This window comes from Muntiacus reevesi, chromosome 9, assembly GCF_963930625.1.
Source record: "Muntiacus reevesi chromosome 9, mMunRee1.1, whole genome shotgun sequence".
Lineage (NCBI taxonomy): Eukaryota > Metazoa > Chordata > Mammalia > Artiodactyla > Cervidae > Muntiacus > Muntiacus reevesi.
This window is the reverse complement of record NC_089257.1, coordinates 58649515-58671067: the sequence shown is the minus strand read 5'-3', so window position 1 is coordinate 58671067 and position 21553 is coordinate 58649515. Positions and strand designations below refer to the sequence as shown.

The following is a 21553-nucleotide window of genomic DNA, read 5'->3' as shown; positions in this document are numbered from 1 at the left end:
CTCCCCGGAACCAGCGTACACAGGCAGCCCTTGCTGGTTCCAATTCTCTGCCCAGAAGCACCTGAACTTTTACAGCCTGCGCCCAGCCGGGAGCAGTCACGGGCCGCGCTGCCTCTTTAAGAGAGGGGCGGGGCCCGGGTACAGGCGAGGCAGAGCCGGCCCACAAAGCTCCTTTTCCTTTTTGATCCATTCAAAAATTACTCATTGCAAATTCCCGGACTGCTGGGAGCGGAGAAGGAAGGGGGCGGAGGAGAGAGGGCTGCTGCGGGCGCCGAGCAGGGAGCACCCGGGGCCCGAGTGGCGGCCGGCCGGCCGGGCAGAAAGCGGCTCGCAGTTTTGGCTCCGGTGGCCTCACCAGGAAGCGTCAGTCTCGACACCAGGGAACCTCCGAGCGCCGCCTTCGCCGCCGCCTGCGCCCGGCTCCGGGTCCCCGAGCCCCCTCCCCTGCCCCGGGCCGGCCCTCCGCCCTCCCGGGCCCCTCCGGCTCGGGTGACTTCCCGGGCGATGGCTGGCCGCTGAGCATGGCTCAATACGGCCACCCCAGCCCACTCGGCATGGCTGCGAGAGAGGAGCTGTACAGCAAAGTCACCCCGCGGAGGAACCGCCAGCAGCGCCCCGGGACCATCAAGCATGGATCGGCGCTGGACGTGCTGCTGTCCATGGGCTTCCCCAGAGCCCGCGCGTAAGTGGCCGAGCTCGCTGCCCCGGCGACCCCTCCTGCCCCACGCGGCCGGCCCTCGGCTTCGCTCCGGCTCGCCTACCCTGCCCGGCGGGAGGCGCGCTCCTCGCTGCCCACGACCTGTTGGGGGCAGGCTGGGCGCGCGGGCGGCCCGGGACTCGGCTGCTCCCGGAGCGGGGTGCAGGGGAGGGAGCTGCGCCCGAGCGCTGGGCCGGGGGCTGGCTGGGCATGCCTACGATGAGGCGTGCCTAAGGGCGCGGGATGCCTCCGGGCGAGGACACCAGGTTCGAGTCCCCGGGACCGCGGCAGGCGCCAGGCCTCCGCGGGTGTTGCTAAGCCGTTCTCTCCCCGAGCTCCCCGAGGTCTCCAGCGCCGAGCCCCCGGGGGAGGCGGGGCCCCACGGAGGCTTCGGGCACGCTCTGGATCCTGAACGCCGGCCTGGCTGGAGGGTCCACTGCTGACTGGGAGAGGGCAGGGACGGACGGCGGGGCCGGGAGCTCGGCGCTCCCGCGGCTGCGGCTTTCGGCTTCGGATGTCATTCTGGGTTCTGTCTCCCTCCGGAGTAGAAGCAGGGAGCGTAGGGGTTGCAGCGTGTTCATTGATGGGGAGGTTGGAATGAGAAGGGGAAGCAGTTCCCCCAGGGGACCTGGGTTCTCGTCAGTGGTGACGGCAGCGCAGGAATCTGTGGGTGCCTGAGAGTAAGAGGGGGTGCGTCCTCCCTCATCCCTTTTCCTCCTGGAGGGTGGGGTAGGGCAGAGCTGAGAGCGCGCAGGTGGCGTGCAGCAGCCTGCTGGTACGAGGCCTGGTCGCCAGGACAAGGTAGCAGTGGCCTTAGGAGTTTTCAGAGGTCGGCCACCCAAGTCTGGACCTCTGCCTGGAAGGAAGCCAAGGCCGGTGGCCAGGTCGTTCTTCCCCCTTGATTCCTCGCATGCAAATTTCTTAGGCCGGGACACAAGGCCTGGGATCCTTGCTGCTTTGCATGACATCACCTGCACAGGGAGTTAGGTAAACTTTATCAGAGAGGGCCAACTTGATTAAAGTGGTTTTTTTTTTTTTTTTCACATGATAGCTCTAGGTTTCCCTTACTTGGCCTCTGGGCAAACCTTTATTCTTTACTGACTTGGCTGTAACCTCTTATCAAAGCTCATTCCTAATTTTATCATTCCACCCAACGTGATGGGACAGGTTGGTGTACCCTATGGTCGGAAGGCCATAAAATGGACTTACAATTCTGCCTCACACTGACTTTCAATCATTGGGGCTCCAGTTCCTGATGCCAGAGTTACAGGAAGGAGATGTGCTGAGTTCTGCAGGGGTGTGCCAGGCATGGAAGCTGCAAGTCAGGTCCTCCTGTTTGATGGATGTGCATAGCTGTCTTTAAGAAGGGGACATAGGGGTTGGAAGTCTGTGGGTCGAAGCTGCAGAATTAGAACAGCCCCCTGCATCTGCCTTTTCTAAAATGAGGCCAGCATTCTAAATTGCTTAATTAAGGGAAGAAATACTTAACTGAATCCTTCAGACTGTCATGTTCGCTCTTCGAAGTGGTTTAATAGGACATCTTTCCTGCACTGATGAGTCTTTCCTACATAGATGAGTCCATCTATGTCCATCTATGTCCTGGTAGATTAGGATGATGATTTAATTTAGGCTTGTTCAATCCTTGAGATCTCATACAACTAGCATTTATTTGTTGTTGGTAGTGTTTAGTCGCTAAGTCGTTTCTGACTGTTGTCGCCCCCATGAATTGTAGCCCTCCAGGTTCTTCTGTCCGTGGGATTTCCCAGGCAAGAATACTGGAGTGGGTTGCCATGCCCTCTGGATCCAGGGGATCCTTCTTCATCCAGGGATTGAACCTGCATCTGTGTCTCCCACATCGGCAGTCAGATTCATTACTGCCAAGCCACCTGAGAAGGCAACTAGCCTTTACTATGTGGTGTTCTAATCACTTCATGTTTATTATCCATTTAATCCTCCCAGCAGCCCAGTGAGAAGGGTATTATGTGCCCATTTTATGAACTGGGAAAGGTGTTTTTTAGAGAGGTCACATAACTTACTTAGGCTCACCACCGTGAGCAGTGAATCTGGGATTCACACTCAGAGCAGGCATGTGTCTGCTCATCCCAGGCCTCAGAGCCAGGACCAGGATGTAGTGAATTAAAGTGGATAAAGTACTTAGAGTGGTGATGCCTGGTACATAGTGAGTGATCCTTAAGTGTTCCCTCATAGCTCAGTCAGTAAAGAGTGTGACTGCAATGCAGGAGACCTGGGTTCGATCCCTAGGTTGGGAAGATCCCCTGCCAAAGGAAATGGCAACCCACTCTGGTATGCTGGCCTGGAGAATCCCATGGACAGAGGAGCCTGGCAGGTTACTGTCTATGGGGTTGCAAGAGTCGGACACGACTGAGCGACTAAGCGTGCACTGTATTAGCTTTTGTGGCTGTTGTAACCAATTACCACACTCTGGGTGGTTTTAAAAAAAAAACAGAAATTTATCCTCTCACAGTTTTGGAGGAGGCCGGAAGTCTTAAATAAGCATCTCTGGGCTGAACTCAAGGTGTTGGCAGGACTGTGCCCCCTCCGGAGGTTCTAAGGAGAATCTGTTCCTTGCCTCTCGTAGCTCCTGGTCTGCTAGCATTGTTTGGCTTGTGGCAGCATTCCTCCAGTCTCTGCCTCTGTGGTCACAGGGCCTTCCTTTCTTTCTCTGTCAAATCTCCCTCTGCCTCTTTCCCATAAAGACACGGTGGTTGCATTTAGAGCCTCCCCAGATAATGCAGGATAATCTTCCCCATCTCAAGATCCTTAACTTAATCTTATCAGCAAAACCCTTTTTAACCATAAAGTAATATGCACAGGTTCCAGGAATGAGGGCATGAAAATTTGGGGAGGAGCCCCTATTTAGCCTATCAGAGTTACTGTTATTACTAACATCACCTCTCTTTACTGAAAAGGTGATAGAGTGGGTCTTGATGAAACATCCTGGGGAGGGAGGTGGGTTTACTGTTCCGTCTCCTCAAATTCTCTGTTTTGGGGGGTCAGAGCCCTTGGTGATCACGTGATCTAGTCCACTTCCTTCCTGGGCTGACATCTCTTATACTTAAGCCCAGGGAGGCTGATGTGGTCAGCCTTCCTCTTCATAACTTAATCAGGTCAGTAAGAAGAGGGTCTCTTCCCAGGGCCATCTGAGATTCCAGAGAGCAGACTTGGCGCTTCATTTTGGAGAACTGTGAGCATAGGGAGCAGTGATATCCGACTTCGATTCTGAGAGTCCTCTTAGCCTTAAGCCTGGAGTGTGATGAAATGGCAAGCAGGAGAGAACAGTTGGCGGTCCCTTGGGTTCAGGAAGACCTGGCTGTGGTGATGCTTCAAGAAGAGATGAGAGTGACATCTGGAACTTGGCCCTTTGGAGGGAACGGCGGCAGCCAGGGCTGGCGGCTCTGGTTTCCCCTCTGGGTGTGACTGTGTCTGGTCTTGTGCAGCAGCAAGAAGGGCCCTTCCACTGGGCTCTGGGTGGGCTGCAGGGAGCTCCCACACCAGCAAAGCCCAGGTCCCCTGCCAGCCTGCCTTGCTCTCTGGTCTTGAATAAGCCACCCAAGCCCTCAGGGCCTGGCTGGCTTCCTCTGAGGGGAACAGGATTAATTAATGCATGCTTGTTAAGTGCTTGACTGAGAGCAGTGCTGAGCAAGCAGGGTGACCTCAGGGTATGTTCCTCCAGCTCATTATACCCCTGAAACTGTGTTAGGTATTTTCCAGTCCAACCCTGTGACCTTTGGTCCAACTTAGACACTGCTGTAGAAGAGCCCGCTGTGTGAGGAAGGATTGAGAAGTGGTCATTTTTATGGTGTGTGTGTGTGCACGCACACACACGAATGCAACCACAATGCAAGGAGGTGTCAGGGAGGCCTTCGGAAGGAAGATTTTAAGGGGCCAAAGTGGCCTATTCCTTCCTTTTTCTTTCTATGTGCTTAGCTCCTCCTTTTCCCCAAAGTTCTAAAAATAAAGTCCCAGCTTTGTCAAGACTGGAGTGAGGTTGGTTGGAAGGAAAAGGAAGAGTGTGTGTGTGTGCTGGGAAGGCCTGGGGCCAGGACAGGGCTGATTGTATCACCCAAGCAGGCAGGAGGAATTCTGATGGAATGTTGCTTTTATGGTTTGTTTTTGTCTTTTGTATCTTTTTCAATTGGAGTATAGTTGATTTACAATGTTGTGCCAGCCTCCCGTGTACAGCCAGACATACCCAGAAATCTAACCCCTCCCACATAGGCCAGCCCAGAGCTCCCAGTAGAGTTCTCTGCATCATACATCAGAGTCCCATTAGGTACCTGTTTTATATGTAGTCGTGTGTATATGGCAGTCCCAGTCTTCCCGTATATCCCTCCCTCTACTCACCCCCTGGGAGTGTAGCTTTGCTTTCCCTACTTGCTTTCTGTGGTTCTGGGGGACAGTGAGGCTCTTTTTCTTCTCTGCTCTGCAGCTGGAGGCCAACTCTGGGAGCCGTCACCCCGCAAGTGAACTTGAGGAGGCCCCCTCAATTGGTAAAGAATCCGCCTGCAGTGCAGGAGATGTGGGTTTGATCCCTGGATCGGGCTGACCCCCTGGAGAAGGAAAGGGCAACCCACTCCATTATTCTTGCCTGGAGGATTCCATGAACAGAAGAACCTATTAGGGTGCAGTCCGTGGGGTTGCAAGAGTCGGACACGACTGAGTGACTAAACCACCACAACTGATACAACTCTGGCCTTTTGTTTTGGTTCCATTTATTTGAGGCTGCCTGTGGCTAATACTTTGTCTAGAGCACATGGCTGTCTAATGATTGAGAAATAGAATGTTACAAAAGAACACTAAGGCCAGGGTCTGATGCCCTAGCCTAGCTTCTGACTGACACTTGGAGAACTTATGTCTTCTGTGTCATCCCTTTCCCTCAATATCCCGATCAGCTACTGTGCATGGCAATCCCTGTTTGGTGTAACTCAAAACAAGGCTTTGTGAAGACCAGACAAGCTGATGGGCAGGAAGAGACTTAGAAAAGTTAAAAATAGAATCTGGACCAGGTAGATAGGGTTGTTGTATTATTGTGTTGAATTGAAAGAAAAGGAAAGAGGTGAGATGGTGGTTGGGGTCTCCAGCAAGGATTTACATGTGCAGTTCCGTTATTGCTGTTTGAACAACGCCCAGCTAAAGCGCAGGACAGTGGCAGAAGGAAAGAGCTGGACTAAGCGCCTTTGACTTTGGACAGTCAGCTGCGTTAGCTACATCTCTCTGCCCAAAGATAAAAGCAGTTCCAAGCTGGTGACACAAGGAATTGAGATGCATCTTCCAGAACCGATGAATTCAAGTATCCAGTTTGTCTGGCCTTCTCTAGCTTACCTGCTGCTGGATGGACACTGGATCCCCTGAGTACCTGGTCAGCTCAGCATCTCTGCGTGCAAGTGTGCTCAGCTGCTTCACTCTGTGTCCAGCTCTCTGTGACCCCATGGACTGTAGCCCACCAGGCTCCTCTGTGCATGGGATTCTCCAGGCAAGAATACTGGAGTGGGTTTCCATGCCCTCCTCCATAGGATCTTCCCAACCCAGGGATCGAACCATATTTCTTGTGTCTCCTGCATTGGCAGGCAGATTCTTTGTCCACTGAGTCACCTGGGAAGCCCAGCATCTCTGAATCATGGTCAATTCTGGGTGGGAGCTGCAGCTGCTTTCCCAGGGACCTTGGGCAGAATGAGGAGACCAATCAGGGGCCCCTTGGAGTGATGGGATCTTAGAGGTAGACGGGCAAGAAAGTCTCTATTCCACCTACAGTTACTGTGTGCCCACACACCACTCCCTTGCATTTGTGTGTTATTTTGTGGGTGAAAGTTGCGCTCCTGTGCACTCAATGTCCCTCTTGATCTTGAGAAAAGCTTCATTTTAAAGATGAGGGGACTTGAGGCTTAAAGGGACTTACTCTGCATTTGGTTATTTATGTTGCTGTGACAGCCTTAGGCTAGAACTGCAAGTCCAGTGAACTTCCTATGCTACCCAGAGCAGGGGTGCCCAACCTCTGGGCCACAGACTGGTACCTCCTGTCAGGTGAGCAGTGGCATTAGATTAAGAAATAAAATGCACATTAAATATAATGCACAGAATCATCCTGAAACCATCCTCCTGCCCCTCCCCCTGTGTATGAAAAAATTGTCTTTTATGAAACTGGTCCCTGGTGCCAGAGAAGTTGGGGAGCACTGACCCAGAGGATTTTGCTCCAGAGGAAGCATGCATTCTTTTTAAAATTTACTGCGGTCTAATTTATGTACCATAAGCTAAACTTACTTAAAGATTGATCAGTTTTGACAGATGAATGAATATACCCATAGAATCACCTCTTCTCACCTCTTCAAGACCTCTTGTGTCCTTCACTCCTGTAAGTTTCTCATGTCCCCACATGATCAATTCCTTCTCCACCCTTATCCCTGGGCAGCCACCAGCCACCAACCTGCTTTGTGTCACTGGTGATTAGTCTACATTTTCTAGACTTGCATACTACTGGAATCATACAATGCCTACTTCTGGCTTCTCTCCTGATGTTTTTGAGACTCGTCCGTGTTGTATGTAACAATAGTTTATCTCTTTTTATTCCCGAATAGGTCTTATATATTCAGTTGGGCTGGTAACGTAATTATAATCCCTTGTACCTAGCGTCTGTGAAAATTCCCTATTATGCCCTAATACTACTTTCCATTTTTAGACCACTTTAGAGATTTCAAGGGGCTTCCTTGGTGGCTCAGATGGTAAAGAATCTGCCTGCAATGCAAGAGACCTGAGTTTAATCCCTGGGTCAGGAAGATCCCCTGGAGAAGGGAATGGCTACCCACTCTAGTATTCTTGCCTGGAGAATTCCACTACACAGAGGAGCCGGGTGGGCTACAGGCAAAAGGAGAAGAGGGTAACAGAGATGGTTAGATAGCATCACTGACTCAATAGACATGAATTTGAGCAAACTTCAGAAGAAAGGGAAGGACAGGGAAGCTGGCATGCTGCATCCCTGGGGTCGCAGAGTCAGACACAATTTAGCGACTAACAGCAACAACAAAGAGATTACAAAGCTGATTCGTACACATAATCACTATTAAGTTTCAGACATTGATAATTTCATGAGAAAACTGAGGTTCAGTAGATTAAGTGCCCAGAGAGTAAAGAGAACCCTGCCTCATGACTTTATCCTGTGGTTTTTGTCAGTACCCCACCCTTGGTGGCCTCAAACTGCTTTTCACTGAGTGGATTAAAATGCTCAGAGCTAAGGGCTTTGCTTTTCAGAGGCAAGAAACCAAGGCAGCCCTGTCGCCCGCCAGCTCTCCTCCTGCCAACTGCGGTGGTGGCGGAGCTCAGCACCACCCCCATCCCTACAGGCATCTGGTGTGGATGTGTGTGAGAGCGAGTCCCTCTTCTTGGGCAGCCGGGAACCGAAGGGACCAGTCACCGGCTGCATGTCACACTGACGGCTCACTCACGACAGCTGTTGGCACTGCCTGGGTTTGAAGCCCAGCTCTGCCTCTTCTCTGCTGGTGACCTTGGTTGAAGAACACTCTGAGCCTCGATTCTCTGTCTTTATACTGTTGATAGTGTTGGCTGGAAAAAAAATGCATGAGACTTCCCTGATGGTCCAGTGGTTAAGACTGGGCACGTCCACTGCAGGGAGTGTGGGTTCAATCTCTGGTTGGGGAACTAAGATCCCACATGCATTATAGCAAAATAAAAAAAAAGTATAGCCAGAAGTTGAGAGTTATGTTTTTCGAGGGGGGACTTGCTGAGAACTCAAGCCTAGGAGGCAGCTTCTCAGATATCTCTGGTGGACCTCTTTGAAGAGGTGAGGGAGCACTCAGGATACAAAGGAATTTTGCAGCAAAAAACAGGTAATAAGAACATCAAGTAGCAGTGAAAGTGTTAGTTACTCAGATGTGTCTGGCTCTTTGCGATCTCATGAACTGTACCCTCCTCTGTCCATGGAATTCTCCAGGCAAGAATACTGTAGTGGGTTGCCATGCCCTTCTATAGGGGTTCTTCCTGACCCAGGGATCAAACCTGGGTCTTCTACATTGCAGGTAGATTCTTTACTGTCTGAGCCATGGAACATTAAGAGATCACTATAAATTAAAGAAAATCAGACATCTCAAGTTAATGAATGAAGCGCCTTTCTATGTGTGGGAAGACGCAAGAATCGGGGCTCACTGAAATCATTCCTTTGATGTGCACCTCAGCTCTCTGGGGCCAGCATCCTGCCTTTCTCCATCCTGAGTCCCCTAGGTGCACTGTTGGGGGTAGCTTCAGTGTCTGTTGGCTTGATGGCTGTAGCATCATCCTTTGTTTACTTATATGGCAGGTGACATTCTTTGTCCACAACCATAACTGTACTTACCTTGAAGGAAGGACCCTTGTGAGGGTTAAGGTTGCTGAATCTTTGGGGAGTGGCTGTAACGCCTCAGTGGGGAAGGAGAGTGACTCCTGTCTGGTGGTGATTTCATTCTGCATGATTCCCTTTGTCTCGGGGTTCCCAGTTGCCCCCTCACTTTTACATCTCTCTGCTCCTTACTGAGCTGTGGCCGTGAAGTCAAGTGTGGAGCAGAGGCGAGGTGGATAGCCACCTTCCTCAGCATCTTGTCTTTGCAGAGCGTCCCAGGGCTGCCAGCCAAGTGGAAGCAGACCTGAGCAGAGCCAGGGCCATCCAAACTGCTGACTCTAATAAGTGGCCAGGCTGGGGATTTGAAGGAGGGCCATATGGTTATCCTCTGATTCATCTCAAGTGGAATCAGACTCCAGCCCTGGGGAGAAAGAAAAAGCACACTGAAGAATGACTCCTTCATTGGGAAGTTCTCTGGGTGCCACTGGAGGTTTTCCTAGAGGCTTATGGGAGAATCTCTGGGTTTTCTCTCCTGGAGGATGGAAGGATAGATGCGGCAGCAGCCTGAGTCCTCTGGATCGTCTGTCAGGAGCCCTAGCTATGATAGCTGTTGTCCTTACTTGCTGGTCCCTCTTGCTAACTTCCCGTTTCCCTGGTGACTTTATCAGGTTCTTTGCCACCTGCTGCTTAAGAGGATGAGACTTATGGTGAAGTGCCTCCGATGGACACCCAGAAATTGTCTAGCTCCTACTGTGTGTGCAGCATGCCATTAAAATCTGTGCAGGAAAAGATGAATGTCAAATTCTGCCACCTAGCACTCTGAAGTCAGCCGCTAGCTCTAGCTGGCTGCAGATCCTCCACTGTGACTCTCTGAGGAGTAGCTTTCCTTTCCTCCACCTGGTTGAATAATCCTCTGCAGATAACTGACAGGCTCTGGGTTCAGTTCACACCCCACAGGGTACAAGAGTAATGCACAATGAAAGCAAGCTCTGTGTACCTTTCTTTCAGAAGCTGGCTTTGGGCTCTCACTCTGCTCTCACTTGTTAGCTCTTTGGACTCACATATATCCTTTTCCTTCCCTGGGCCTCAGTGTTCCCACCTGTAAAAGGGGCTAAGGTCAACCACCCCTCGGATCCCAGTTCTGGTGACTCAGGGGTGATGTGGACAGTGTTTTCATTCCACCCAAGGATGTTTTCACCGCCTCCTGGGTGGTTTTCTCTTCTGGAGTGTTTGGCTTCTCTGTTTTTTTTGTGTTTTTTTTTTGTTTGTTTGTTGTGCTATATGGTCAAATTCTTCTCCCTTTCAAGGAAACTCTTTAGGACTATTGATAGTCTAAAGGGTAAATAAGTGGAAAGGAAGAAATGAGGCAATTGCAATGGTGGGGAGTTTTTATGCATTAGTATAATTTTCGAATTGGTAAAATGTGCAAATTCTTGCAAAATACAATCAAAATACTGGTGAAATGAGAGAAAAGGTTAGTGCGTTGAGTCCAGCCCCGGGGGGAAAGAAAGTGTTCCTTGGCACCTTTTTAATTAAAGGGACATCAGCAGCTGTTTTTGCAACAATTCCCATTGTGTTCTGTTGCCCCAGTGGAAGCATAAACATCCTTGTACAGAAAGCACCAGTGGCAACGAACTCCACTAGGACCAGCTATTGCCACACACAGTGGGAAGCTGAGAGAAACACCAGCATCGCAGCTCACAGCGGTCTGGAGCACGCCAAGGGGAAGCTGAGCTCACAGATGGCCAGAGGCAGCCAAATGTTTCTGATTTCTTTCCAACTTTTGCTGGATAAACCTTCTCTGTGAATCAGGTAGCAGGATTGTTTAGAATCCTACTTCCATGTCGACGGTGCCCCATGCAGAAATATTTAACTGTGCGCGTTTGCTCTCTAAATGTTTATCCTCTTCTCTTGGGCAGGAAGCACAGAGAGAGAAGGAAAGATACCTTCCTCCAATGGCTGCTTCTGTGTACAGTCCCTTTAAATACAGGCAAACACATGCAGAACCGCACAGGGTTGCTGGGTTTCTGAACCCGAGGCATCTGCTGTCTCCTTTCTTCATCAACCTGTCCTTGAATTGCCTGCATGCCCTTCCTTTCTCCTCTTTCTGCCTAATCAGATTTCCCCCGCCCTGGAGAACTAGTTCAGCCACAGAACAGCTGACTTCCCTTCCCTTTGCTTTCTTCCCCCCTTCCCCGCCTCTTTTTGTCTCTCTTATCCTCTCTCTTTCATCTCTTCTCCCTCAAGCCTTCACCTTGTGAAGTAAACAGGGTAGAGAGCATCATCTTTCCATCACTGATGATGCGCTTTGTCCAAGGTCTTCAGCCACTTCTGCACAGTTATCTTGGGGACCTCTTATATCTTGACAATCGAAATCTTTGAAAAACAAGACTGAGAAAAAAAAGTATATGTTTTTATCGTCATGAAAAATTCCGAGTAAAGCCATTTAAAAAAACAAACAAACAAAAATATATATAGATACAGATATTTCAGGGTGTATTTATGGGCAACTGTTATAGACTATTTTAAGAGAAGTAGGAGTACAAAGATAATTAGATGTAATCTTTGTCCCCAGGGGACTGATGATCTAGTGTGGAAGATAGAAAATTATGATAAGATGTTGAAAATGTGATGTAAGTGGTAGATGCAGTATCTGAGTGAGACGAGGGGGAGGTGATATAACCAGACAAGGGGGCCCCGAAGTAAATTTAAAGGACAAATAAGAAGGGAGCAATGTTCTGCTTTGGTTTGAGAGGTTGGAGTCAGGGAGATCAGCAGACAGTTCAAATGATTTCATATTACACTGCAAATGAAGATAGAGGCAGAGTTTAATTTAAATTAGCTGTCTTGCCACCACCCCCTTCCCCCAGCTAAGTGAGTAGAAGGAAAAGAAACAATCCCGACTGCGGAAGGAAACAGTTGGCCCATTAGTTGAGCCCATCTTTATATCTGGCATTCTTTTATTCATTCTTCCATCGGGCATTTGTGTTGCTTCTGCTGTGCTGCTCGGTCACTCAGTCGTGTCCGACTCTTCAACCCCACGAACTGTAGCCCACCAGGCTCCTCTGTCCATGGGCTTTTCCAGGCAAGAATAATGGAGTGGGTTGTCATGCCCTCAGCCAGGGGATCTTTTCGACCCAGGGATTGAACCCATGTCTCTTATGTCTCCTGCATTGGCAGGCAGGTTCTTTACCACTAGCACCACCTGGGAAGCCCATATAAACCGTAAACATGATTTAATAATGCAATTAGTGCCATATTAGAGGTTTGGAAAGAAGCTCTGTGGGACCACAGAGAAAACAATTAGTGTAACTTGAGAAGGTTGAGGAAAGCAGAGGAGGTGACAATTAAGGCAGAACTTAAAGGATGAATAGAGATTCTTAAGGTACAAAAGAGGGAAGAGCATTCTGAAAGAGAACAGCTTGAAATCCAGAGTGTAAGGCACATGGGGTCTGCAGACTGATGAAAAGGAGATAGAAAAGAAGTCATGAGAGATGAGAGTGGACAAATTATTGGAGCCAGATTGTTTCCTAAAGATTATGGAAAATAACGTTTGAAGGCAGAGAAGTCAGTATAAAGTGGAACGGTGCAGAGGAAAACTAGCCATGGAAGCCAGTTAGAAGGTGGTTGTAATAGTCCTGGTGAAAGATTAATAGGACTTGGATTAAAATACATTAAGAGCCAGATGCTAGACAGGTTCTTGAAATTGAAGTGACAGGATTTATGATCTGTGGGGTGTGAAGAGTAGGGGAGCATAAATGTAGCTCAGGATTTCCGGCTTAGGAAACTAGAGAGGCGGAAACATTATGAACTGAGATAGAACATATGGAAGATAGATAAAGAGCAGGGATCCGCAACCTTTTTGCACCAGGGACCAGTTTCATGGAAGACAATTTTTCCATGAATAAGGAGGAGGGATGATTTTGGGATGATTCAAGCACATTACATTTATTGTGCACTTTATTTCTATTATGCTTATATCAGCTCTGCCTTAGATCATCAGGCATTAGGTCCTGAAGGTTGGGGAACCCTGGTTTAGAGGATGAGGCAACGAATTTGACTTGAGACATGTTTTAGGTGCTACAGACATACAGGTACAGATGCAGCTGGAGATGGGACTCTGGAGCTCAGAGGAATGGTTACGGCTAAGTTTGGATATTTATGCTAGTAGAAGGTGTGGGAGTAGGTGTAATGAACCAGGCAGAGTATAAAGAAAAGGAAAGTGGGGTGGGAGGGAGGTTCAATAGGGAGGGGACATATGTATACCTCTGGCTGATTCGTGTTGATGTATGGCAGAAACCAACACAATATTGTAAAGTGATTATCCTTCAATTAAAAACAAGTAAAAAGAAAAGGAAAGAAATCAACCCCCAATGGTAGAATTCTGGGGCACCAATTTTTGAGTAGAGGAAAGAAAAAAAACAGGTGAAGGAGGCTAAGAGGCATGGTTCAAGGGGCAGGAAAAAAACAGAGATGTCCTGGAAGAAGAGAAGGAAGAAGAGAAGGAAGAAGAGAATTTCACATAAAAGATTCAGGTCAACCAGATGTTTCTTTCCCTTTGTGTTTCCAAAGTGAGTAAAAATCATTGGAAGTGAATGCAGTGGGTTGTGAATGAGATGTTTTCAGAGGATGATTCTAAAACTCTCTGTAGGGTGTTTGGTAATTCCCTTCAGCTTCCCCAGACTCCACGACCAGGACCCTGAGATGCTGCCCAGCTCTTTGTCAGCTCTTTCCACTGAAAGCTGGAATATGTTCTCTAAAACTGAGACCGCTGACAGAGCTGACTGAATAGACAGATGATCTGGGATTTCTGGTGTAAGAATCATCTGCCCTTTAGAATTCCCCCATTGCTAAGTTCCACTTTAGATTCTACCTCCCCTCTTCCCATCCCTATCTCAGTACCAAGCTTCAGCCCCATTCATATGACGTCCAAACTTACCTGTTCTCACTGGAAACCAGGCTGAAGTCACCTGATTATCTTTGCTGGTGTAACCCTTCATTTATTTATTTATTGACTGCGCTAGGTCTTCATTGCTTTGTGAGGGTTTTCTCTAGTTTCTGTGAGCAGGGACTATCTTCGTTGGGGTGCGTGGGCTTCTCATTGCAGTGGCTTCTTTTTTGTGGTGCACAGGCTGTAGATGATCAGGCTTCAGTAGTTGCAGCACTCAGGCTCAGTAGTTGTGATGCACAAGCTTAGTTGCCCTGCAGCATGTGGAATCTTCCCAGACCAGGGATCGAACCCATGTCTCCTGCACTGGCAAGTGGATTCCTATCCTCTGCACTACCAGGGAAGTCCTGACCCTTCTTTTTTCAATTCAACAAATCTTTCCCATCCTTGCTATGTGCAGTCAATGCATTAAGCACTGTGGATAAAGCATTGGGAAACTGTCTCAGTTCCTCCTGTTTTATATCTCAAGAAGCTGAGATCTCAGCCTGCCATGTGCTAAGCTCATTTTCTATCATTTCCTCTCTCTGGTAAGTCCCTGCCACCACCACCTGTCCATCAGGAAGAGCTCATGTCGAGGAATTCTGGGGATCCATGCTCTGTCTTTAAGACCTCAAGATTCAGGAGGTGGCTGTTGGTCAGGGGCTGGACCATCCTCTGTGTCCCCGAGAGAAGGTTTTCTCCAGTCTTCTAAGTCCTTGAAAATTGTTCTGCATACTTGGGTCTGTCTGTACTCAAGTACACCAACTCAAGTTGGTGTCTGTTGTACACCAACAACCTGGAGATGAGTAGGGAGGTGTGGAATCTGGATGGGTGATGGGCGATTTGAAAGGAAATGATAGAGGAAAGAAGATGGAGAAGGAAATAGCAGAAGATCTTTACCAGCTGAGCCACAAGGGAAGCCCTAGTAGATCTTGAATGGGGAGGAGGGAACTTGAATCAAGGTTGGATAAAGTAGATTTACTCCCGAAAAAACGAGTTGTATTTTTCATGGTAAGTTGCATGTTTCTGGGAATCAAATTTCTAAGAGCTGACAGACCCTGAAGATATAAGCACAGTATATACCTTTATTTTTTATAATTAAAAATATATATTTATTTCACGTTCTGGGTCTTAGTTGTAGCACGCGGGATCTTCAATCTTCATTGTGGCGTGCTGAGTTTTAGTTGAGGCATGTGGAATCTAGTTCCCTGACCAGGGATCAAACCCTGGGCTCCCTGCTTGGGGAGTGCTGAGTCTTAGCTTCTGGACCACCAGGGGAGTCCCTGTAGTTTTTAAATTTAGGTGATTTGTTGAGTGATGGTTCTTCATGAGTTGCAAAAGGATGTTGAGAAAGGAAGATGACAATATCCTTTGTGAAAGATGTAGATATAGACAGGTGCTCAAGAAATGTTAGTTATTATTCATAACTGAGACAGTTCCTAATATTTAGCTGCATGGTAGCAATCATTTGCTCCTGACTTGAGAGTCACCTATGACAGAAGAAAGGTTTTGCTTCAGAGTGAAGAAGCTCAGATAAAGTTTCTGACCTTGGTTGAGAATGACTCAAATATCTCTTTCGAAATAGAGTATTTCTACTTGTAGAAAAAACTGCAGAGGCAGAAGCTCAGAAGTGTCTAGTTGGAATTGCTAGTAAAGATTATCTATTCCAGCTCCCGCATTTTACATAGTGTCAAATGAGAGGAGCAAATGAAGTGACTTTTTCAAGACCCATATGTGGCTTGTGGCCAAAGCAGAGCCGAGGCCTCTCAGTCTGACCACGGTTTCCTTTTTACATTTGGTTACTTCTCTGAGTCCAGGCTCTGCCTCTAAGAAATCAATTTCTGACAAGGTTTTGACTCTGTTTTCTGAAGGAATGGACTGGTCTGCTGTCTGGATTAGCCTTTTCATATATTGTGTTGGTTTTTTTCTTTCCCTTTCACTCCGCTTCTTCTTCCTGACTTTTGTTTGCATCTCAGCCTATAGAAGAGGAAGCTGATCTGTGCGGAGGCCAGTTGGAATGCTGACCTCTGAGACGCAGGGGGGTGGGTGGGTGAGGAAGTGTCACACCAGGAGCATTGTAGGTGTTGGAGGTGATCCTTCGTTGTCTCAGTCACCCGCCCGTGAGGGGTGTTCTTCTCTGGGGGAGAGAAAATTGGCTTTAGAGACAAAAGATCTGGCTCACATTCTGGAATCTGTTACTTTCTGAGAATGTGGCTTTTAATTTTTTTATTTGTTCTTTTGGCCACACCTCGAGGCGTGAGGGATCTTAGTTGCCCAGCCAAGGATCAAACCCATGCCCCCTGCATTGGCAGCCTGGAGTCTTAACCACCAGACCGCCAGGGAAGTCCCGAGAATGTGGTTTTCGAACAGATTATTTTTATACGGTGGATGAATCAAAATAAATCAATGTATATAAATGTAATAAAAACCACAAAAAGGCAGGCACATGTAATGTGATACTACTATTTGTTATCAATGGTTGGGTCCTGGTACTTTGAGGCTTTTCCAGAAAGTCTGTGACCTGTTGGTTTTGTGTGACTTCTGGTAGGTTGTTTTAATCTTCCCTAAGCAAGCTCCGTTCTCCCAGAGAAGCTAATTCACAGTGGGGAACATGAGAAGCCTTTTGAGAGGCCGGTTCTGTCAAAGTAAACACTTCCTTCTGGAAACTTGAGTTTTCACTTCACCTTTTTTGGGAAGCAGGGACATGAATCATAATGAATTAGAAAGTGTCTTTTGTGAAAATGAGAGGTTTTGTGAAGTAAAGCACATGTGATCAAAGACATATATAGTAGTTTCCTGTTGCTGCTTTAACAAGTTCAGCAGCTTAAAACAACACAAATTTATTCTCTTAAAGTTTGGACAGCAGAAGTCCCAACAGGGCAGTATGGGCTCAACTCAAGATTTCAAGAGAGATGCATTCTTTCTGGAAGCTCTAGGAGAGAATGTTTCTTGATGTTTCCAGCTTCTAGATCCACCTGCATTCCTTGGCTAGTGGCCACTTCCTCCATTTTCAAAATGCATCACCCCAACTTGTGCTTCTGTCATCATGTCTCCCATCGGTCTCCTTCTCCCTCTCTCTTTCCCTTACAAAGAGAATTATGAGTACATCTTTCCAACTCAAGATCCTTGGCTGATTCACATCTGTGAAGCCCTTTTTGCTGTATAAGTTCTGACGATGAGGACAGGAGCATCTTTGTCTACCACGGTATGTACACGTGTAAGCACTTTGTGTGTCTCCTTAGTTCAGGCTATTTCTCACAGAGCAGAGGTCTGCCTGGCTCTCCTCACCTACAGTTGCTATTGTTCACTCCTCATTTGCTGTCTCATCACCCTCACTGTTCCCAATCCATGCACCAAATATTCATAGCCAGCTTTTGCTGAGTGCCTACTATGTACAGTTGTGTTGTCATTGTTGAGTCACTAAGTCGTGTCCAACTATTTTGCTAGCCCCTGGACTATAGCCTACCAGGCTCCTCTGTCCATGGGATTTTCCAGGCAAGTATACTGGAGTGGGTTGCCCGGGAATCTTCCCAGTCCAGGGATCAAAGCTGTGTCTCCTGCATTGAGAGGTGGCTTCTTTACCACTGAGCCATCAGGGAAGCCCTACTGTGTACAGACAACATTTTAAACAGATGATGCATGGGTTATTTTGCTTATTCCTTATAACAGGCCTATGAGATGGGAGCTATTATTATTCTCTTTTTACAGATGAGAAAACTCAGGCACAGAGGGTTTTTTTGTTGTTTTGTTTTTAAAGTTGCCCAAGATCATACAATTAGCAAGTGGTAGAATTTAACTTGGATCAGAACTCCAGACAGTCTGACTTAGTGTGATCTCTTAACCAGCCCCCACAGGATTGACATGTAACTGATGTTTAGTAAAAGTCAGTGAATTGCAGGAGGAAACAAGGTCCGAAGAAGCAGTGTGCTGTTGGTAGATTACACAAAACTGGCGTCGAGGGGGCAACCTGCCTCGCCCCTTGGCTTGGTTGGGGCCCCAAGTAACTGCAATGTGGTTGACTGTGTAGAAATGTGATCTGGAGTTGCAACGCTGTTATCACCCTTTCTGAAAGCGTGAGTGTGTGTGTTTGTGTGTACTACTCATCTTGGTTCCAAATTGAGAAGACAGAATTGTTCTCAGGAATTAGGACTCCTTGACATCCACCTCTCCCAGCCACCACAGGCTGCTGCCAATTGAGCCTCCAAGTGGAAACAGGAAGCCTGCTCCTGTTCCTGTGGCCCCCCAACAGGGCTGCTCAGACAGGGTGCAGAGTGGTTTGCTTCGTACTTGAGTCTGTGGTCAAAGCAACATACATTTGAATTCCTATTGCACTTTGAGCAAGTTACTACACTCCTCTAAGCCTCAGTTTCCTCATTTATTAAATGGGGATAGTGAGATCTGCCTCAAGGGGTTGTTATAGTGATTAAATGAGATAATAATACATAGAAAAGAGTGCATAGTAAATGGTAGGTACGTTGGTGAAGATCAGCAGCTCTAGAGCCAAGAGGCAGTGTAATGTATGAGGCACGAGGGTACTCCGGGGGTAAGTTAATGAACCAGCCAACCAACGTGCACACTCACTCAGTCGTGTCCAACTCTTTGAGACCCCGTAGATGGCAGCCAGCCCGCCAGATCCCCCTGTCTGTGGCATTCTCCAGGCAAGAATACTGGAGTCAGTTGTTACTTCCTACTCCAGGGGGTCTTCTGGACCCAGGGATTGAGCCCAGGTCTCTTATATCTACTGCATTGCAAGCAGATTCTTTGCCACTAGTGCCACCTGAACTCTGGAGTCAGGTGGGGGGCATGAGGGGACTCCAGGGGTAAGGTAATAAGCCGACCTAAATTTTTGGTGAAAGTCAGTTTCCAAGTTTGCTCCCCAGCGTCTTTATTGGGATAATTTGAATAGCCTTCATTCCACTGGGTGAAGTTCTCAGGGAGAGGAAGAGCTTGCTGAGGAATGTGAGTGTGGAATGGCTCTTCTCCTAACCTCTCCTGCCTTCTTCCTGGCTTCACAACTCTGCAGAGCAGCTCCCCTCATCGAGAAGAACCCCTGACATGTCAGCAGGGTGAGGAGGATGGCAGCGGGTGCCAGAGGAGTCCAGTTGTAAGTAGGCCTGGAGAATCAATCGACCCATCAGGGGGAGCCTCGTAGGAACCTCAGACCTCATGCAGACCTGCAGCAACTCTGCGCATCAGAGCATTTGAAGTTCTTATCTCCCTCGGAATGTGAGATCACAGACTCACAACCGATGGCTGGACAGACAGCCATACCCCTTTGCTGTCTGGCTGCTTGGAGCAGCTCCCTGGATGTCACTTCATCCATCAAGGCTTGACAGGGAGGTGGCAGGTGTGGTTGTCCTGTTAGGGCTGCGGCTGCCCGCCCTGCTGTCCAGTAGGGAGGGGACATGGGGCGGAAACAGAGTGGCTAGACACCAGTAAAGCCACTTCAGCAAGATGGCCTATCTCGTGTGTGACCGGTGAAGGCTTTAGAAGGAAATGACTCTCTGGGGACCTTGAGCAAACAAAGGGTGCTGTTTGCTAGACAGCGGACTTGGAAAGATGTGGAGGATAAAGGGAAATTTCAGTGAATTTCATATTTATTTCTCCTTCCCCTCTATTCCAGGCTGGCAAACGAGCCACTGTTTTTCTTTTTGAATTTATTTTTTATTGACATACAGCTGATTTGCAATATTCTGTTAATTTCTGCAGTACAGCAGACTGACTCAGTTGTACACATATATACATTATTTTTTATTGATATAGTCCTTTCTATGATGGTTTATCCCAGGATATCGAATATTCCCTGTACTATATATACAGTAGGGCCGTGTTGTTTATCTATTCTGTATCTAGGAGTCAGTTGCCATGGCTTTCTGAGTTGGCCTAGGAAGCAGGTAGCATGGGGGCTAAATATACTTAGTCTGAAGAAGACCTGAAGGCATGAGGAAGATGCTGAGACAGGGCAGAAAGTGGATGCTATTAATTCAACAAGAATTTACTGAGCGATGACTCTACGCTGGGCACCTGGGATTTGTGCTGGGTGCTGGAGGTTGAAAGATGGGTAAGACCCAAGTCCTGACCACAAGGGGTTCCCAAGCTCTTGGGGAGGACAGACTTAAGCAGATGACTTTGATATAATGTGATAAGATAGTAAAGGAGGGAAGGTTTCTCTCCTCTAACATCCAGAGGACTGTCATGTGAAAAGAGGATGCTCATGTTAGGCACTTCAGTGGGTGGCTAGAGTTGCTGGAAGGGGCAGGGGGAGGTGCTGATTTCAATTGACCAAGAAAACAACTTTTGCGAACCAGGGACCCAAGTCCAGTATGCTCTGCCACCCAAGGCAGTGCCTTCTCTCTCTGGTTGGGATTGATTGTAAATAAGTTTCCCTATCAACCTCCTTAGAAGGACTCAAGCCTTCTAGGTTGGTGTCAAGAATGGATCTGAAGTCCCTGGCGGGGGTGGGGAGGGGGCGGTGTGGTGAGGTGGACCTGCATAGGATCTGAGGTCTGTCGGGAAGAGTATGGAATCCAAGGGGTCCTTTATAAGCTTTTGGATGGGTACTTTCACGTGTGTGATTCTCTTCACAGCTCCAGCAGTTAACAGATGGCTTCTCCTATCTAAAATAAGAAAAAATAATGAAGCTCACGGAACTAAAATACACACTAACCTATTAAAGAGTGTAACAGGGTGGTCCCAGAACCAAAAGCATGAAGATAGAAGGACCCCAGAAGCACCTTACTGATGCCCCGAGGTATTGAACAGCCAAGGTGGAGGAAGGTGGTTGGAGGAATAATCCCACAGCGGGGGTGTGTGACCCTTCCTTCTAAGCCTGCTGTCTTTAAAGTGCCAAATCTCTGGGATCCTCTGAGCATCCGAATCTCAGGCATCATCTTTTGCAGCAGTCCCACCAGGGTTAGTTAGGCATGGCTTATCCTCACAGCAGGACTGAAGAGACATGCATTGATGAACTGAGGGAGTGGAGCACAGACCTCGGGGGGTGAGCCTTGACACTCACTTGCTGGGAAAGTGCTACCCACTGATGGGCATTTTGGGATGTGGAGATGGGCAGAGGCTGAGAGAAGCAGCAGCAAGCAAGATGCAGTGAAGGACATGGCAGATAAGTCCAGTGTAACCTCGCCAGAGCAGAACAGCGGCTGTAAGAAGGAAGAGAAAGAACTGTTAAGCTGGAGAGAAAGGAAGTGAAGTGGCTTTGAGTTTCTTAGATTTGGGAGGCTGGAGTTTTCAGCAGTAAGTGGAATAGCTTTGGGTCAGCCTTTCACTCCTTACAAGAGAAAATTGCAGAAAGACTGATGCTCTTCCTGTTTTCACTGCAGTTTTTTGGTGATGGAGAGAATGTATATTACAACACTTTTTTGCTAAAGAATCCAAGGCTGTTTCCTTGTTTAGTCCTCTGCTCTGGAATTGCTTCTGTTGCAGAGGGAGTTTGCTTCTTTAAAAGAAAAAGAAGGTCATGATAAAGGAGGAAGTGTTGTCATGTTCCTTCAGCCTTTCTCAGCTCACTGCTAAACTCCTGCCAGAATACTGAAGCACTGTTTTAGAGCTATATGTCAACGGTTCAGGATTC

The 21553-nt window shown here is 48.0% G+C and overlaps 1 protein-coding gene across 1 annotated transcript in view; it reads left to right on the top strand.

The window, feature by feature from the left end:
- Window positions 1-221: 221 nt before the first annotated feature.
- The window catches only part of UBASH3B (ubiquitin associated and SH3 domain containing B), a 150818-nt gene continuing 129486 nt past the window's right edge, over window positions 222-21553 (top strand). The window contains exon 1 of the mRNA XM_065945072.1: window positions 222-682. Within this exon, the coding sequence (XP_065801144.1) occupies window positions 522-682 (161 nt within the window). The 5' untranslated portion in view covers window positions 222-521. The remainder of the gene's footprint in view (window positions 683-21553) is intronic.